The sequence below is a fragment of the Phoca vitulina genome, unplaced genomic scaffold (genome assembly GCF_004348235.1).
Source record: "Phoca vitulina isolate PV1807 unplaced genomic scaffold, GSC_HSeal_1.0 scaffold13, whole genome shotgun sequence".
NCBI lineage: Eukaryota > Metazoa > Chordata > Mammalia > Carnivora > Phocidae > Phoca > Phoca vitulina.
In genome coordinates, this window is record NW_022589716.1 from 274,639 (window position 1) to 290,279 (window position 15,641).

Genomic DNA, 15,641 nt, shown 5'->3' on the forward strand with positions numbered 1-15,641 from the left:
CTCAACCTGACTGCCTTAGAAATGCATGCCTCAGAGATCAAAAGCTTAATGTCAGGTAATTACATTACAATCAAAATGCTTAATGTCAGGCAGTTACTCTGGAAACATGTTCCTGTGTTTCTGAACTGCTTTTATTCTGTGATTCAGCTCCCTGTCCAGGAAGCCTACCGTAGCCTTTGGCAAACACTGATTAGCAAACATACACCTCCCAGTGCAGTCTACATGGAAAGACAAATTTGAACAAATACATTGACCAGGTATATTCTTAGTGTCAGGATAATCATAAATATGATGATGCAAAATTTCAAAACATGCATTTTGTTACTACACAAAATATTTCTTTTTTTTTTTCTGTTTTCCTTTATTTATATCACAGTTCAGGCTGTGCATATATTTACTGAAGCATAGAAGTTCAGTGTCCACAACTGAGGGGGTTTATTCATTGAGGTGAAGGGTTGGTTCGTATCTTATATATTTTATCACCGAATTATCTTCCTGTTTTTACTTGATATCTTCCAAACCCACCTGCTAATATGACTCTCTCTATTGTTACACAAAATAACTCCCTGCCCTAATATTTGTCACAGATTCTAAGGGATGGCGAATGAACAATACCAGCATCACCCATTTCGTACCTCCCACCTTTCAGAAATGTCTTCCCCCTGCAGGATCAGAGGACGCTTCACAGATAAGTGGATGTCCTGCCAGTCGTGTGGTTCAGGGTCACCAGTTCTTCTGCACAAACATGCATGTCCTTCAGGCTCTTCCAGTGATCTGGAATGAAGCCCACATATAGTCACTTATTCATAAAGTCATCAGAAATAAACTTGAATAACAGAAAGATCATGACTGCTCTCCTCATTTGTCACATCATATTCCACAAACAAAAAACAGCACATGTTCTAATTGCCTCATGTCTGTTCACTCGGATTATTGTGTCAGTCAGCTCTTGCTGTATCACAGGCTGTCCTTGTCAAATGGGATATTATACTGATGCAGGGCGGCCGAACACAATGATCAAGAAAGAATTGTTGCGGGACGCCTGGGTGGCTCAGTCGTTAAGCGTCTGCCTTCGGCTCAGGTCATGATCCCAGGGTCCTGGGATCGAGCCCTGCATAGGGCTCCCTGCTCGGCGGGAAGCCTGCTTCTCCCTCTCCCACACCCCCTGCTTGTGTTCCCTCTCTCGCTGTGTCTCTCTCCGCCAAAAAAATAATAAATAAAATCTAAAAAAAAAAAGAAAGAAAGAAAGAATTTTTGAGATTTTTTTGGTACAAAAGGTACTTTGATAATAGCACGGGGACAGGACTTGGGGTCAGAAAGAGCTACCCTGGAATTGTGAGGAGTAGCTGATTCTGTACTTTTAAATTTGTGGCGGGAGGGGGTAGAGATAATGTAAGTTTCTAAGGAATTTCTGTATGCTGAACGTGAGGTTTACAGGTTCTTGGAGTTCTGATTATTGTCAAGATAAGCTTCTTTTTTCGCCTCTAATAAAACATCAACATTAACGCAGCCATGAGTTCCTGGAGGAATGTCATCCTCTGCATGTCTCAAGGATTTATCAGGGGCTGCAGGTTTTAAGGAGATTGACTTCTAGCTGCATTTCTCTTGCCTCTATTCTTCTCATCGGTAATCCCTTTATGATCAAATGACATTATATTCTGGGAAGCATTTCTGAACTCTGCTGGGCTCCTCATGGGTCTGGAGCCAGTTGTGAATCTCTGTTGTGTTTCTAAGGCTCATCCATGATGCTGTGTGTGGTTGTAGTGTTCTTCTGTCTCAGCCAATTCATGGTCTTGTTACTACATTTCTATATGTAAGGTATTCTCCTATTTAGAAATTAAATGAACTTATGTGAATTCTTTAAATTTCATCGCACTGTTCCTGCTTCCATAATTAACACGTGCTTTCCTTCCCTTTTAGAAGAGCTATCTTGCAAACCTTCAGTGGAGAGTCAGCTACTGTGCGCTAGATCCTACCCTTGGCCTCACACCATAGACATTTTCCCACTTAATTCAATTGTCAAATTATAATGACATATAATAAACTCCACATTGAAAGAATACATTTTGTTGAATTAAAGGAGCATCATGAAAATGAAGAGCACATGGTGCAAGTTTCCATTTGTGTATGATTTAAGACTGTTACATCAGCTTTAATTGCTGTGTTAACTAATTGTTACAAAATTTCAGCTCCCTGAGGCTCTTTCCTTATTTCTGAAGGCCGTGTGGAATACTGAACGTAAGTTCATATGAATGCTGTAAGAAAAGAATGAAATACGTGGAAATTAATTTTTTACTCCAAAGGAAATATTCTAGTTTAGTGGTTGTATCTTGTGTGTGTGTGTATACATTTTTCTTTCAAATAAGCCCACTCCCCACGTGTGTACACACACAGATGATCTCTGATTTCATCTTTTTTGATGAAAGGAAACTTGAGGGAGAGTTGGAGAGGATAACACTGAAAAGAATGAATGATTGAATCAACATGAAATAAAAGGATGCAGAAATATAGACACAAAATTGTAAATTACAATGGATTACCTTAATTTTGACCGTGAGTTCCTTTCCTATATCACTGCCTCAAAGGCCTCAGAGTCAGACCACAGGCACATTTATGCCTGGAGGAATTCACTGTACCAGCTGATGGAGGAGAATATCTCCAAATCGAGTTAAATTTTTTCTACTTAATGTGGGTTCTTTCTTTCTTTCTTTATTTTAATTTTCATTTATTTATTTGAGAGAGAGAGCATGAGCAGGAGGGAGGGGCAGAGGGAGAGGGAAAAGCAGACTCCCCCAGCAGCAGGTGGCCCCATGCGGGCTTCATTCCAGGACACACAGAGATCATGACCTCAGCTGAAGACAGATGCTTAAACTATTGAGCCACCAAGGCACTCCTTAATGTGGGTTCTTTAAATGCAAATTGCCCTTATCCAAAGGAAGCTGATGAATGAATTAGAAGACTTAAACTCAGTTCCCTCAAATAATTTTATGACTCTGTCCATATGACATTCCTCCCACTGCTGTAAAATATCCCCACACTAGTTGCTTAAAACAAACACATACTTGCTCTTGCAGTTCTGGGGTCAGAAGCTTTGAAGGAGTCTCATCGGACCAATAGCAACATGTCTGCAGGGTTGAGTTCCTTCTAGAGGCTCAAGGGAAAATCTGTTTCTTTTCCAATTCTAGTCTCTCTTGCTGGCCACCTGCATTCCTGGGCTCATGGGTCTTCCTCCACCTTCAGAACCAGCAGGGCAGCATTTTCAAAGTCTTTCTGACACTAACTCTTTGTCTCCCTTGTCAACATTTGGAGGACTGTTGTGATTACCTTAGCCCCATCTGGACAATCATAGCTAATCTCTTTATCTTAATGGTAGCTGATTAGCAACCCTGTTCAATCTACCGTCTTAGCCTTCTTTGCTACAACAAATAACACATTGAAGGTACTGGGGATTAGGTTGTGACATATTCGGGAGGGCCTTATTCTACCTACTACGTCTTTTTCAGAAGTGTATTATTTTGTGTCACCCGTAAAAGCAATAAACGCGGAATTTACACAGCCTTATGAATGAATGAATACACGGATGAGGGAAACAAAGGCAAGAGAAGTGTAGCTTAAATTAAATCTCTTTTTGGCTTGCAGCCGACTGATAGATACCCTAAACATGCAGAACTTGACATTCAAGGAACTCATGGATGCCTTAATGCCTAATGTTTTGTTTTATTAAAGACTAATGTCAACTTAACAGCATGCTAGCCCCTCAAGGTCCTGAAAGCCTTGCTTCCAAATCCTTAGAGACTTATGCTATTCCTAACCCCCACTAACTAAAAAGTATAGAATCAGTCACTCCTCACAATCCCAGTGCTTCTCTTCTGTCCACAGGTCCTGTCCCCATGCTGTAATGAAAATCACATTTTTGCACTGTGAAACTTTCAAGAACTCTCTCTTGACTGTTGGGCTTGACGATCCCCCATCGTATACTATTCCTTCAAGATTACATGTATTTGGTACAGAAGACTTAAAACTGAGTAAGGGACAGATGGGGCTATGTAGGGACAGAGATGTAGGGGGTTATGCGACTAGGCTCACACCAGGGACTATGTGACCAGGCTCACAGAAATCCCAGATGGGGAGAGCTGTTATAGATGAGATATTACCCAAAGAAAGGGAACATAAGGAATGCAGCTTGTTTGTCCTAAATATAAATGATATATTGACATGATAGTTATAAATCCACTTTGTTTGTCCTAAATGCTATCGATGAGATGCTTACCATGTTCCCTGGTCACTTTCCTATAAAAGACAGACCATAAACGCCCTTCGTGGCAACCCATTCAGAACCCCTCTCACTCGAGAGCTGTTTTTTTCCTTTCCTTTGTGTTCTCACCTTCACTTAATAAATTTTCACTTCACTTCAACCTTTTGTGTCCGCGAGATTCATTCTTCGACTCCGTGAGACAAGAACCCTGCAACCCTGCAACAACACCCCTACACCTATCTCTTACACAGGAACACAGACCAGGACCCGCACATCAGCATCACCCGGGAGCTCGCCAGAAATGCAGAGTCTCTGGGCCACCCAGGACCTGTGATCAGATCCTCTATTTGTCCTGGGATCCGGGTTGTTTCAAATGCACATTGAGTTGGAGAGATGCTGGTCTAGAGAGATTTCAACCTTCTGTGGTTGACATTTGGGCCAGGATAATAATATTGTAGGGATGCTTTCCTTTGTTTTATAAGCGTTTAGCAGCTTCCCTTCAGACATTACCAAACATTCACCAGGGAAAATTCATTTCTGGTTGAGAACCACTGCCCCAGAGCTTGAGAACTAGAAGCGTCCTGACAGCATGACACTCAAGGACAAACACATACTTGGATATTAAATGTGGACAGATCACAACACACCACCAAGGACCATTTCTACAATATAGATTGGAGTTCATAAATGTACTTCCTCAGGGATAAGATGTTTATAAATATTAAATCAAAAATCCCTATGATATGATAAGCTCACATTATAGTACATAAAAAGATCTAAATACATCTATTATAATTAACATTTTTTATAACAAGGGACAGCTTTTAACTTGTGATTAAGTAAAAAATTCCTGGGATGCCTGGGTGGCTCAGTCAGTTAAGTGTCTGCCTTCGGCTCAGGTCATGATCCCAGGGTCCTGGGATCGAGTCCCACATCAGGCTCCCTGCTCAGTGGGGAGCCTGCTTCTCCCTCTTCCTCTGCCTGATGCTCCCCCTGCTTGTGCTTGTTCTCTCTCTCTCTCTCTGACAAATAAATACATAAAATAAAAAATCTAAAAAAAAAAAAGTAAGAAATTCCTAATTGTAATGGCAAACGTGTCTTGAAGCCAATGTCTATAGTGGCCAAGGTTTATTATCAGAAGAACCCACTTGTCCACCTTATTGAATAGAATAATAGACCCTGTCTGGAGACAGCAGGGCTGGGTCCCCACCACATGTCAATGCTTTGAAGATAAAGACACCTAACCCAAGTTTGTGCCTCGGTCCATTGTAGACTTGGAGAAAATTATAACTCAAAGCTTAGATAAAGTGCTAGGAGATTTATACATCAGGAAGGGGGCAAGGTCAAGGAAAAGGAGTAAAACAAAAGAACTGGATTCACTTAATCTCTAACCTAGTCTTTTGGGAACAGATTCATTAGGAAAACATCCTTTCTGTCCAGAGGACTTTTCCACTTGGGAATCATGTGCTTAGAGGCTGGAGTCACAAGAGCCAAATGTGCCTAAGGAGCAGACGCAGGGAGCTGTAAATACCTCCTCATTTCCAGTCCATCACTCTGTACAACCTTGGATGGGAAGGGCCATGTTTCTTGTCTGTTTGTTCTGAGTCCTAATTCTGGCTGGAGGCCAATGCTTCACTCCTTCCTGCTGTCTCAGGAAGCTGAGGACAGAGCTTTAGTCCCTATCATTTGCTGTCCAGGGAGGAATTCAAACATCTACAAGGACGTCTTCCTGCCAGACACCCCAGCCAGGTGAGTCCAACACCCCAGTGGACCATGGATGACACGGTCAGAGAGACTGGAAGCCAAGAACATTGACCCATCACCATGTGAGAGCCAATTCAACTTAGCCCAGAGCAGGAGATCCTTGTGTTTGTTTGCTTGATTAAATAATTAATGTATTATTAGTGCTAATATCAATATCACAGAGTAACTGCTACTCACATTTTCAATGGTTTTTCATATTCTTTATCATTAAATTGCTATTATAACAATGCTGGAAAAAATAGTTTGAGATTGTTACACTCAATGTGTGGTTCTAACTGGATGTGATTTGGTCCCCTGGGGGGGTCACTGATCACTGCCTAGAGCCAGCTTTGCCTGTAACACTGGAGAGGGATGCGTGGAGGCCAGAGATGCTCTAAACACCCTACAATGCACAGGACACACCCCACCCCAGGGCAGGCTGTGACCAGAATGTCCATGTTGAGGAGACAGAGAAACCCTGACTTAAAGAATATCAGTATTTGGAACACAGCTGCCTTCATGTTCTGCCTTCAACCTTGTAACACTTACTTTCCTGACAGCAAATTCACAGTAATCCCTTGGCTACCAGTTTAAAATTTCCACCACTTTTTTAAATAAATACATAAAGTAAGTAAATCACACTTTTTCCATTCCATTTCAGCAATGGAACAGAAGCTTCAAAATGACTTTATTCTTTTTTTTCTTCCAGCTAAGGTTGGATTTCAATCCAAAACACCCTTACCCAAGAGTAAAGAAATGAATTAATTGAGAAACCAAAATTTGCTTTACTCCAAAACAATTTTATTGGATCGATGTCTATTTTACATTCCTATTTCTGCTTTAACAAATTACCACACTAGAGGCTTCAAAGAAATTTAGGCTCTTACTCCTTTGGAGGTCAGAAGCCTGAAGTAAGTCTCAGTAGGTTAAAATCAAGTTATCTGCAGCACCTGGTTCCTTCTGGATGCTGCAGGAGAGACTTTTTTTTTTTTCCAATTGAAGTTTCTAGTGACAACAAGCATTATTTGGCTCATTGCCCTTTCTCCATCTTCAAAATCAGTGACGTGGCATCTTCACATATCTCTCGGATCCAACTCTTCTGCCTGCCTTTCCCACATTCAGAGGACCATGGTGATTACCTTAGTTCCACCTGCATAATCTTGGCCAATCTTAATTTAAGGTCAGCTGCTTAGCGGCCTTGTTCCATTTGCTACCTTAACCTCCCTCTTCCTATAAAGAATAACATATTCGAAGTTTCTAGGTACTAGAATGTAGACAAGTTAAAGAGGCTCTTTTTCTGCCTACTAGAAAGTCTTTTCCAAAAGTATTTTTTTTGTGTACCACACAAGGGTCCTTATATAAAAGAAACAAACACAGAATTTATCACAGCCCCTAGAATGACTGGATATACTACTAGTCATTCAAAATTTTTTGCAAAAATGTTTTTTGGTTTTTTTTGTGTGTGTGAAGAACACCTACGACACCTGCACCTTACTCTATCACAGGACGACAGCCTTGCTACTCAAAGAGTGGTCCACAGACCACAAGCTGCAGCATCAGCATCACTCCAGGGCTTGTTAGAAATGCTGAACTCCTGGGCCCACCAGCACCTGATAAAGCAGAATCTGCAAGTAAGCTAGAATCCTAAGTGATTCACAGGCACTTTGAAGTTGGAGAAGTGCTGGTCTAGAGTACGTTTCTCACATTCTCAATTTGACCTTTGAGGCAGGGTCATTATTTTTGGGGGGAGCTGTCCTGCTCATTGGAAGTGTTTAGCAGCATCCCTCAGACGTTGCCACATATGCCCAGGGGAAAAGTACCATGTATGGTTGGGACCACTGGCACAGAGTTTGAAAACTGGGAGCATCCTGAGAGAATGCAGTCAACACCCATCCCTTTCTGCAATGATAACTTTGAGAAGATCACTAAATTCTTCAAACCCCATTTCTCCATAGGGAAAGAGGTTCAAAATAGTGTTTCCTCACAGAATGGACTTCTATAAAAATTAAATCAGGCAATTCCTATAAGGTGCTAAACTCAGATTATAGTGCATAAAATATCTCAATATATATCTTATAATTAGCAAATATTTTGTAGTGACATTTTAAGTCATAGCCTGAACTTGTGATAGAAGTGTGAAATTCCTAATTGTTTTGGCAAAATTGTCATGAAGCCAAGGAGTGTAGGGCCCAGGGTTTTCTATTAAAGGAACAAACATCATCTTTGTTGAAAAAGGGAAAAGTAACATTCTAGAGATATCAGGGATTGTGTCTCCACCACAAGCCAAAGCTTTGAAGGACCCAAGGGACCTAGTCAGGACCGATTCCTCCTTAAACAGGAGAAAACGTTACTCAGGAGTGGGATATGGTGCTGGGAGTTTAGATCTCTGAAAGGCAGAGGTCATAGAAAAAGAGTAAGAAAAACTGACTTCACCTGGCCTATCACCCAGTCTCTTAGGAACAGAAATTCAGTAGGAAAAATGTCTTTCCTGTCCACACTAGTGTCCCACAGGGAAATCATGTGCCTAAAGCTGGGAGGAACAAGAGGGAGATGTGCATAATGAGCAGACCAAAGCAGCTGTAAATACCTCCTTGGCTGCAGTCCTGCAGTGTGGGCAACCTTGGGATGAACAAGACCTGGTTGTTTCTTGTGCAGTCCTAAGTCTGGATGGGGTACTGGAGTTTGACCACTTCCTGCTCTCTTGTCGGGGGACAGATCTTCATCCTCCATCATCTACCAACCAGACAGGTATTTGATTTCCACATAGAGACCTTCCTCTGTGAGACCCCATCTAGATGAGTTTTACTGCCCAGTAGGGGCTGCAGGAGAAGGTCAAGAGAATGAAAGTCAAGATCATTTAGCTGATGTCACCTGAGGGCCAATCCGGCCTAGCCCAGAGCTGAGAGTTTGCTGTGGCTGTTTGCTGGATTGATTAAGAAATTCATTGATTGATTCATTTATGTATTTATGATGCTAAATATAGAAATGGATATTGTATTCATAATTACAAGGTTCAGTGTTAACAACTAAATCATAATAATGGAAACCCAATCAGACAGGGAACAGGATGCATAAAAGTAGGACATGAGACCAGGGATCTTTGCAATTAACCAGAGTAGAAAAGTCAAGTATTAGCTGTGGAGGGATATACAGTGAAGTGAGGACATGTCTTTTTTCTTTTAAGATGGGACTTATTAGACTGTATTTCCATACTGAAGAGAAAAATCCAGATGAAAGAATTCTCCCAGGTACATCTATGCAAGAGCAGTATATGAAACATACAATCAAAGTACCTCCTCTCTCTTGAGTATTCAAGTGAAATTTTTTACACGGATTATGTGAAAAAGGGTCTGCTAATGAGCTTCCTTGAGAATTACCTCATTACCTGTGAGCCTGAATATGTCCTGGCTTAGCTAGCCACCCACTTTCTCTGTTGAAAATTGTCTGTGGGAGTCCTTGGTGTTTGCATAGTGGGGTCAGAGTGGTTTTATTCCTGGGTTTTTTTTGTTTGTTTGTTTGTTTGTTTGTGATCTTTCAGGAAAGAATTGCTGTTTATTTCACCAATTTAGCTACTTGCCATTTTGCTTTTTTATGTATGTATAGATGTATTTGTGTAGAATGTGTGAGAGTGTATAAATTCTGTGTGGTAAAGTCTGTGAGTTAGTCATAATATATTTCCTCACTGCTTTTTCTAGGCTCCCTTCCTTCCTTCCTTTCTGTTTTCTTTTTCTTTCTTTCTTTCTTTCTTTCTTTCTTTCTTTCTTTCTTTCTTTCTTTCTTTCTTTCTTTCTTTCTTTCTTTTCTCTTTTTTCTGAAAGAATTAATCTGTCACCTTAATATATTTCACTGGTGAATACTTACATTCAAAATGGAAGTGAATGACCTTCTTCATACTTATTGCTCACAAATCACCCTCTATACATATTTTCAACTAGTATTCAATTCTGTATTCCTTATTGCTCCTTTTGGCCTTTTATTATTGGATCTTTTTCTAAAATAGAAATGCCATCACTTGAAAGGGATTCTTTATGTTTGAAGAAAAATCACTTTCCTTCCATAAGCAATCTTGTCCAATATATCTTTATGTTACACGATACTAAAACTTTAGATACTGCTTTCTCTCCACCTTAAAAGACTTTTTCATATTCTTTTATTCCCAAATCCATGGCACTTTAATTTAGATTTGTACCATTGTCAATTTCATTTAATTATTACTCTTTTAAACCTCTTTGTACAGAAGTTGGTTTTGGGACTTCCTTCCATTTGGTTTCAGACAGTTGTTTTGAGCCATTCTGCTTAACCTAAGTGCATTTCCACTGTTCTTTCTTTCAAATGTCTTTGTTTTTTAAAACTATAATGTGCTCTGCAGACATACACATTCACACCCTTTCAGCTCATATGCATAGAAAGACACCTATGCATATTCTAAGTATCCTGTATGTTCTGGTACAACCTTTCTTTCTAGCTTTTCTTCCTCAGTCCTTCTGACTCAGGAGTACCTTCTACATGTCCTTCTACTCAACTCGTGTAATGCTGTCATTATTTCATCGCCTACATGACATTTCATGGTGTGGCTGAGCCATTTACACTTCTGATGATCTTTCTTATTTTTTTCTCATTAAATTACAATATATCAATGCTACAAAATATTTTTAAATAGTTAAAACTATGTTTCACAACCAAAGAACCAGTGAAGGATCTGACCACAAATGTCCTTATGCAGAGACTGAGAAATCCCGAGTTGAGGAATATTTCTATTTTTTTTAATACCTTATTTTTTAAGTAATCTCTACATCCAACATGGGGCTTGAACATAGAGCCCCAAGCTCGAGAGTCCCATGCTCTACCAACTAAGCCAGCCGGGCACCCCAAAGAACATCTTTTTTTTAAATATTTGTAACTGTCTTCAGAGCCTCCACAAGACACTGTAACACTTCACAATTCTGATAGCAAAATTACAAAGTACCTCTATGCTTTGTGTTCAAAAATTTCAACCCCAATCAATGTGACAGCTCCTTGAGTATTTTCTCCAGGTGATGGGTGTGAGATTTCTTGTTGAGTTTTTAAACTATTAATGAGCTCCAGCAAACGTTCATGTATTTGATCACCATGGATATTTGCTTATTATCATTATATGTCCACATATTATATGCCTATTTATCTATAATTATCAGCATTTCAAATAATTGTTGTAAATCAGTTTCTCTCTTGACTTTTAGTTAGATATTGTTCACCATAAAATAGTTTTAAATTTTATTTGGTTAAGTATTTCTATCTTCTTACTTCTGAGTTTTTTGCCTTAATTATGATGGTTTGCCCAGCTGTGGATTTTATATGGAGGTTTCTAGATGTGCAACTAAAGTGGAATGGTTACTCCTAAACTGAAGGTTTTCCCCTGATTTTTTGTGAGATGTGTGAGATAAGGATCCACTGCACTTCATTGCACATAGAAAGCTATTTGTGCCAACTTCCATTCAACAATCCAATCTTTTCCAACTAAATTGAAATGCATCTTTGTCATGTATTAAATGTCAACATATAATGAGACCAAATTTCTGATTCATTCAACACATACTAAAAGAGCATCTTCTATGTGCCAGAATATTCTAATAACTTTATATGTTATACCCTTCTATTTCAGGGTCATGGGAAATTTTATTATTCATCCATGTTGCTTTTGTGGATTTACTGCTCCTGTAGATCCTGTTTCAGTTAGTTCTCAAAACTCACTTCAGTGTTGTGGAATACTGTTGTACTGAACCTGCTCTCTTTAACCTGGTTTTATCTCCTCTGTCATTCTCTGTATTTCATAATGTCTCATTTTCTTGAACTTATTTCAATACAAGTGCATATACATCCACACCCGTAAAGAAAAAGATGAACAGTACAGATGAAGTTCTTGCTCCTTTGGTGCTTACATCAGAATGACAGACAAGAGCGCAGTGAGATAAATGTGGTACGAGATAATGTCCTCAGATAAGTCACATGAAGAATATTCAGAGTAAGAGGATAGATTGCCACGGGGTATGTAGGATCTTACAGAGTCTGGGGAGGTCTTCGCATATTGGAAAAGAACAGAACCAATAGAGGTAGATGTTCTCCTGGGACTTGTCAAGAAAGTGACTAAAACCCAAAGGATAAGATGACAAATAATCACAAAAAGATGTCACATAAGAAAAGTGATAAAGGGGCTCACCTTATCCTCTATGAACCAAACAAAAATCAGTGGGTCAAATAAATATGCAATAGGCACAGAAAAAACAGTTCCCCTGCTATCTGCTATCTGTTAATAAAAATACCTAATTTTGTGAAGTGTTGGTGTATTCTCTTTACTCATTTTTCTCTTGTGGTGTTCAATCTGTAAGGTGTTTTACACAATAAATAAGTCACTACCTTTGTCTTTGGGCAATTTATTTTTGCTCTTTTATTATTTTTGGTGGGTATAAATGGGGTAAAACCAGGATTGGATGCCACCAGCACCAAGGAAGCTTTCCTTCCTCACAGTCTCTCAGGACAAATGAGCTGATTAGGTCATTTTACTCTTTATGTCCATCTCATTTCTCCCTCCCTCCATCTCTCTCTCTCTCTATTGAGCACAATTATTTGTTTCCTTACACACAGGTCAGAAAGTGGCCATTCCAAAATGGAGCCCCAAGATGATTTATCCCTGGGAAGCTATGAATAGGAATTTCTGGGTAATATTTCTACATTCCTTATGGGAAAAGTAATATGATGTGTATGCATTCATATCCTAAATAGTGTGTTGGGGTGGGTTAGGGGGTGAGAAGGACATAGAGTAACACATACCAGGAGGACGTGGTGTGCTGTGTTGTGTGTATGTGACACTGTGTGTGTGTGTGCACATGCGTGTGGGCATCTTGATGAGTGAGAGCAGTCCTCCGAGCAGGGATACATGGGCTCCTCTTTTACAAGGTGACACTTACAATACACAGGCCAAACTCAATCAACAGATGATACTGAGGAGGGATGTTCAATGGACCGGACCGTATTGCAACCAGATCATAAAGTGCAAGAGGTACATAGTATGGATGAAGAACTCCCTGTGTCTTGAACTTAAGCAGTTATGAGGCCACATGGTTCTAGGAAATTCACTGCCACCACCTCTCATCACTCCCTCTTGTCCATTCCCCTCAACACACTGGCTTCCTTCTGAGCCTTGATTTTTCTGACAGAAGCACTTCCTCAGTGCCTTTGCACTGGCTGTTCCATCTGCCAGGAAGACCTCCCACCATCCACCCTCTCTTCCATGAGGTCTCTGTTCAAATGTCATCTTCTTATCCAGTCTTGACTGAACACCCAACGTAACACCCCATTCACTCTCTCCTTTAACCTGCTTCTGTTTTTTTTTTTTTCATAGCATCTGTCCATTATTTAATCTTTATATCTGCTTCTTTTCCATCACCATCATTGAATTGTAGGGACTATTGCTTTTCAGCACCCTCTACTTTATGACTAGGAATTTCTGAAACGTGGTCGACACTCTATATATTCGTTAAATGCGTGAAATGATTTCTTATTTAAACTTTATAATACCTGACCTGTTGGGGAACATCTGATGTTGGGAAGGAAATTCCTAATCAGAGAGGAACTGGGGATACCCTCAAGGGGCCCAAATCCATTCACAAAATATTGAAATTAGTTTCTTGAATGGAAAATGTAAACTTTAGCATTTCCACAATGTGAGCAATGCCCATTTGTGTGAAAATTAATCATGTTATTTTCCCCTGTGCTGGTAGTCATCTCCAACAATGGACCCAGGAAACAATACAGGAATTTCAAAGTTTCTTCTTCTGGGATTATCAGAGGAACCAGAACTGCAGCCCCTCATATTTGGGCTTTTCCTCTCCATGTACCTGATCACTGTGTTTGGAAACCTTCTCATCATTGTGACCGTCAGCTCTGACTCTCACCTCCACACCCCCATGTACTTCTTCGTCTCCAACCTATCCTTTGTAGACATCTGTTTTACCTCCACCACCGTCTCCAAGATGCTGTGGAACATCCAGACTCACAGTAAGGTCATTAACTATGCAGGCTGCCTCAGCCAGATGTATTTTTTCATACTCTTTGCAGGAGTAGACATGTTCCTCCTGACTGTGATGGCTTATGACCGCTTTGTGGCCATCTGTCACCCCCTGCACTACATGGTCATCATGAACCCCCAGCTCTGTGGACTGCTGGTTCTGGTGTCCTGGATCATGAGCATCCTGAATTCTTTGTTACAAACCTTAATGGTGTTGTGGCTGTCCTTCTGTACAGAGGTGAAAATCCCCCACTTTTTCTGTGAACTCAATCAGATGATACAACTTGCCTGTTCTGATACTGTTCTTAATACCACGGTGATGTATTTTGCAGCTGTGCTGCTGGGGGGTGCTCCCCTCACTGGGATCCTTTACTCTTACTCTAAGATAGTTTCTTCCATACTTGGGATCTCATCATCTCAGGGCAAGTATAAAGCATTTTCCACCTGTGCATCTCACCTCTCGGTTGTCTCCTTATTTTATTGTACCAGCCTAGGAGTGTACCTTAGCTCTGCTGCTCCCCAGAGCTCCCACTCAAGTGCAGTAGCCTCGGTGATGTACACGGTGGTCACACCCATGCTGAACCCCTTCATCTACAGCCTGAGGAACAAAGACATAAAGAGGGCTCTGATGAGATTCTCTGGGATGGCAGTTCTAAAAGGGCCAATTGTCCGAGGCCTGAAGTGCCCATGATTGCAGAGCAAATGACTTAGAGTCAGAAGTTGTGATTATTTGATGTATATTGTGGAAGTAGAACTTGCTTCCTTAGTTTATTTCCTAGAATTTCTCTGTTTTTGATTTCAATGTCTCGTACAATATATGTAACTCATTTTCTTAAGATTTGTGATATCTCTGATATCCAAAAGATTTTCCCTTTGTCATTTTCCTATGTCTCAATGTCATTCCTAACTTTGGATGTGAAATATTTGGACATTCTTACTTATTCAAAGGATTACATTAAGCTGTTAAGAATAATTTCTTAGCAAATAAAATAGATCATAGTGAGTATTTTTTCTTCTGTTTGACTGAATACTACTCCTGTGGAAAAATCTACTCTTGGTCACCACAGCTATTTATGTAAGTTTATAACAGAGAAAAATCTGAGACCACTGTACTTCCCTTTTGTGAACATCATTCCTTTGTATATCACTACCTTAACCACTCTTCCAGAGAATGCAGACATTGGCTTACTGGTCGCTATAGCTGATCATGGGAATTTTTCTACACATTAGGATCCTGTCCTGTTAACACACCATGCCTGCCATAGTCACTGGCAAAAAATATGATAATAAATTACATGTCTCCAAGTGGAATCTACACAGAAAGACAAATATGGAAAAAATAGATTGACATAATATGGTCTTAGAATCAAACCTGGTTTTAAGAATGATGAGGCAAAATACTAAATTATATATTTATTGTTATGCAAAATATTTCTTTCTCAGGCACTTCATCTAGTCATTGAATTATGGAATATCAGGGTCCACTTGTAAGGTGTATTCATTAAAATGAAAGACTGGTGGCATGTTTGGGGTTTTATCAAATTATTTTCTGGTTCTGGTTGAACATTTCCAGTGCTACATACAAATATGATTCCTTCC

General features: G+C 40.0%; 2 protein-coding genes across 2 annotated transcripts in view; both read left to right on the forward strand.

Annotated features, from left to right (window-relative positions):
- LOC116636902 (olfactory receptor 7A17-like) overlaps nt 1–1,817 on the forward strand; it is a 2,568-nt gene extending 751 nt beyond the window's left edge. The window contains exon 2 of the mRNA XM_032412105.1: nt 1,754–1,817. Within this exon, the coding sequence (XP_032267996.1) occupies nt 1,754–1,817 (64 nt within the window). The remainder of the gene's footprint in view (nt 1–1,753) is intronic.
- Nucleotides 1,818–13,767: 11,950 nt separating this feature from the next.
- LOC116636903 (olfactory receptor-like protein OLF4) lies at nt 13,768–14,733 on the forward strand. The gene has a single exon (XM_032412106.1). The coding sequence runs from the start codon at nt 13,768–13,770 to the stop codon at nt 14,731–14,733; it is 966 nt and encodes a 321-aa protein (XP_032267997.1).
- The last annotated feature ends 908 nt before the right edge of the window (nt 14,734–15,641 follow it).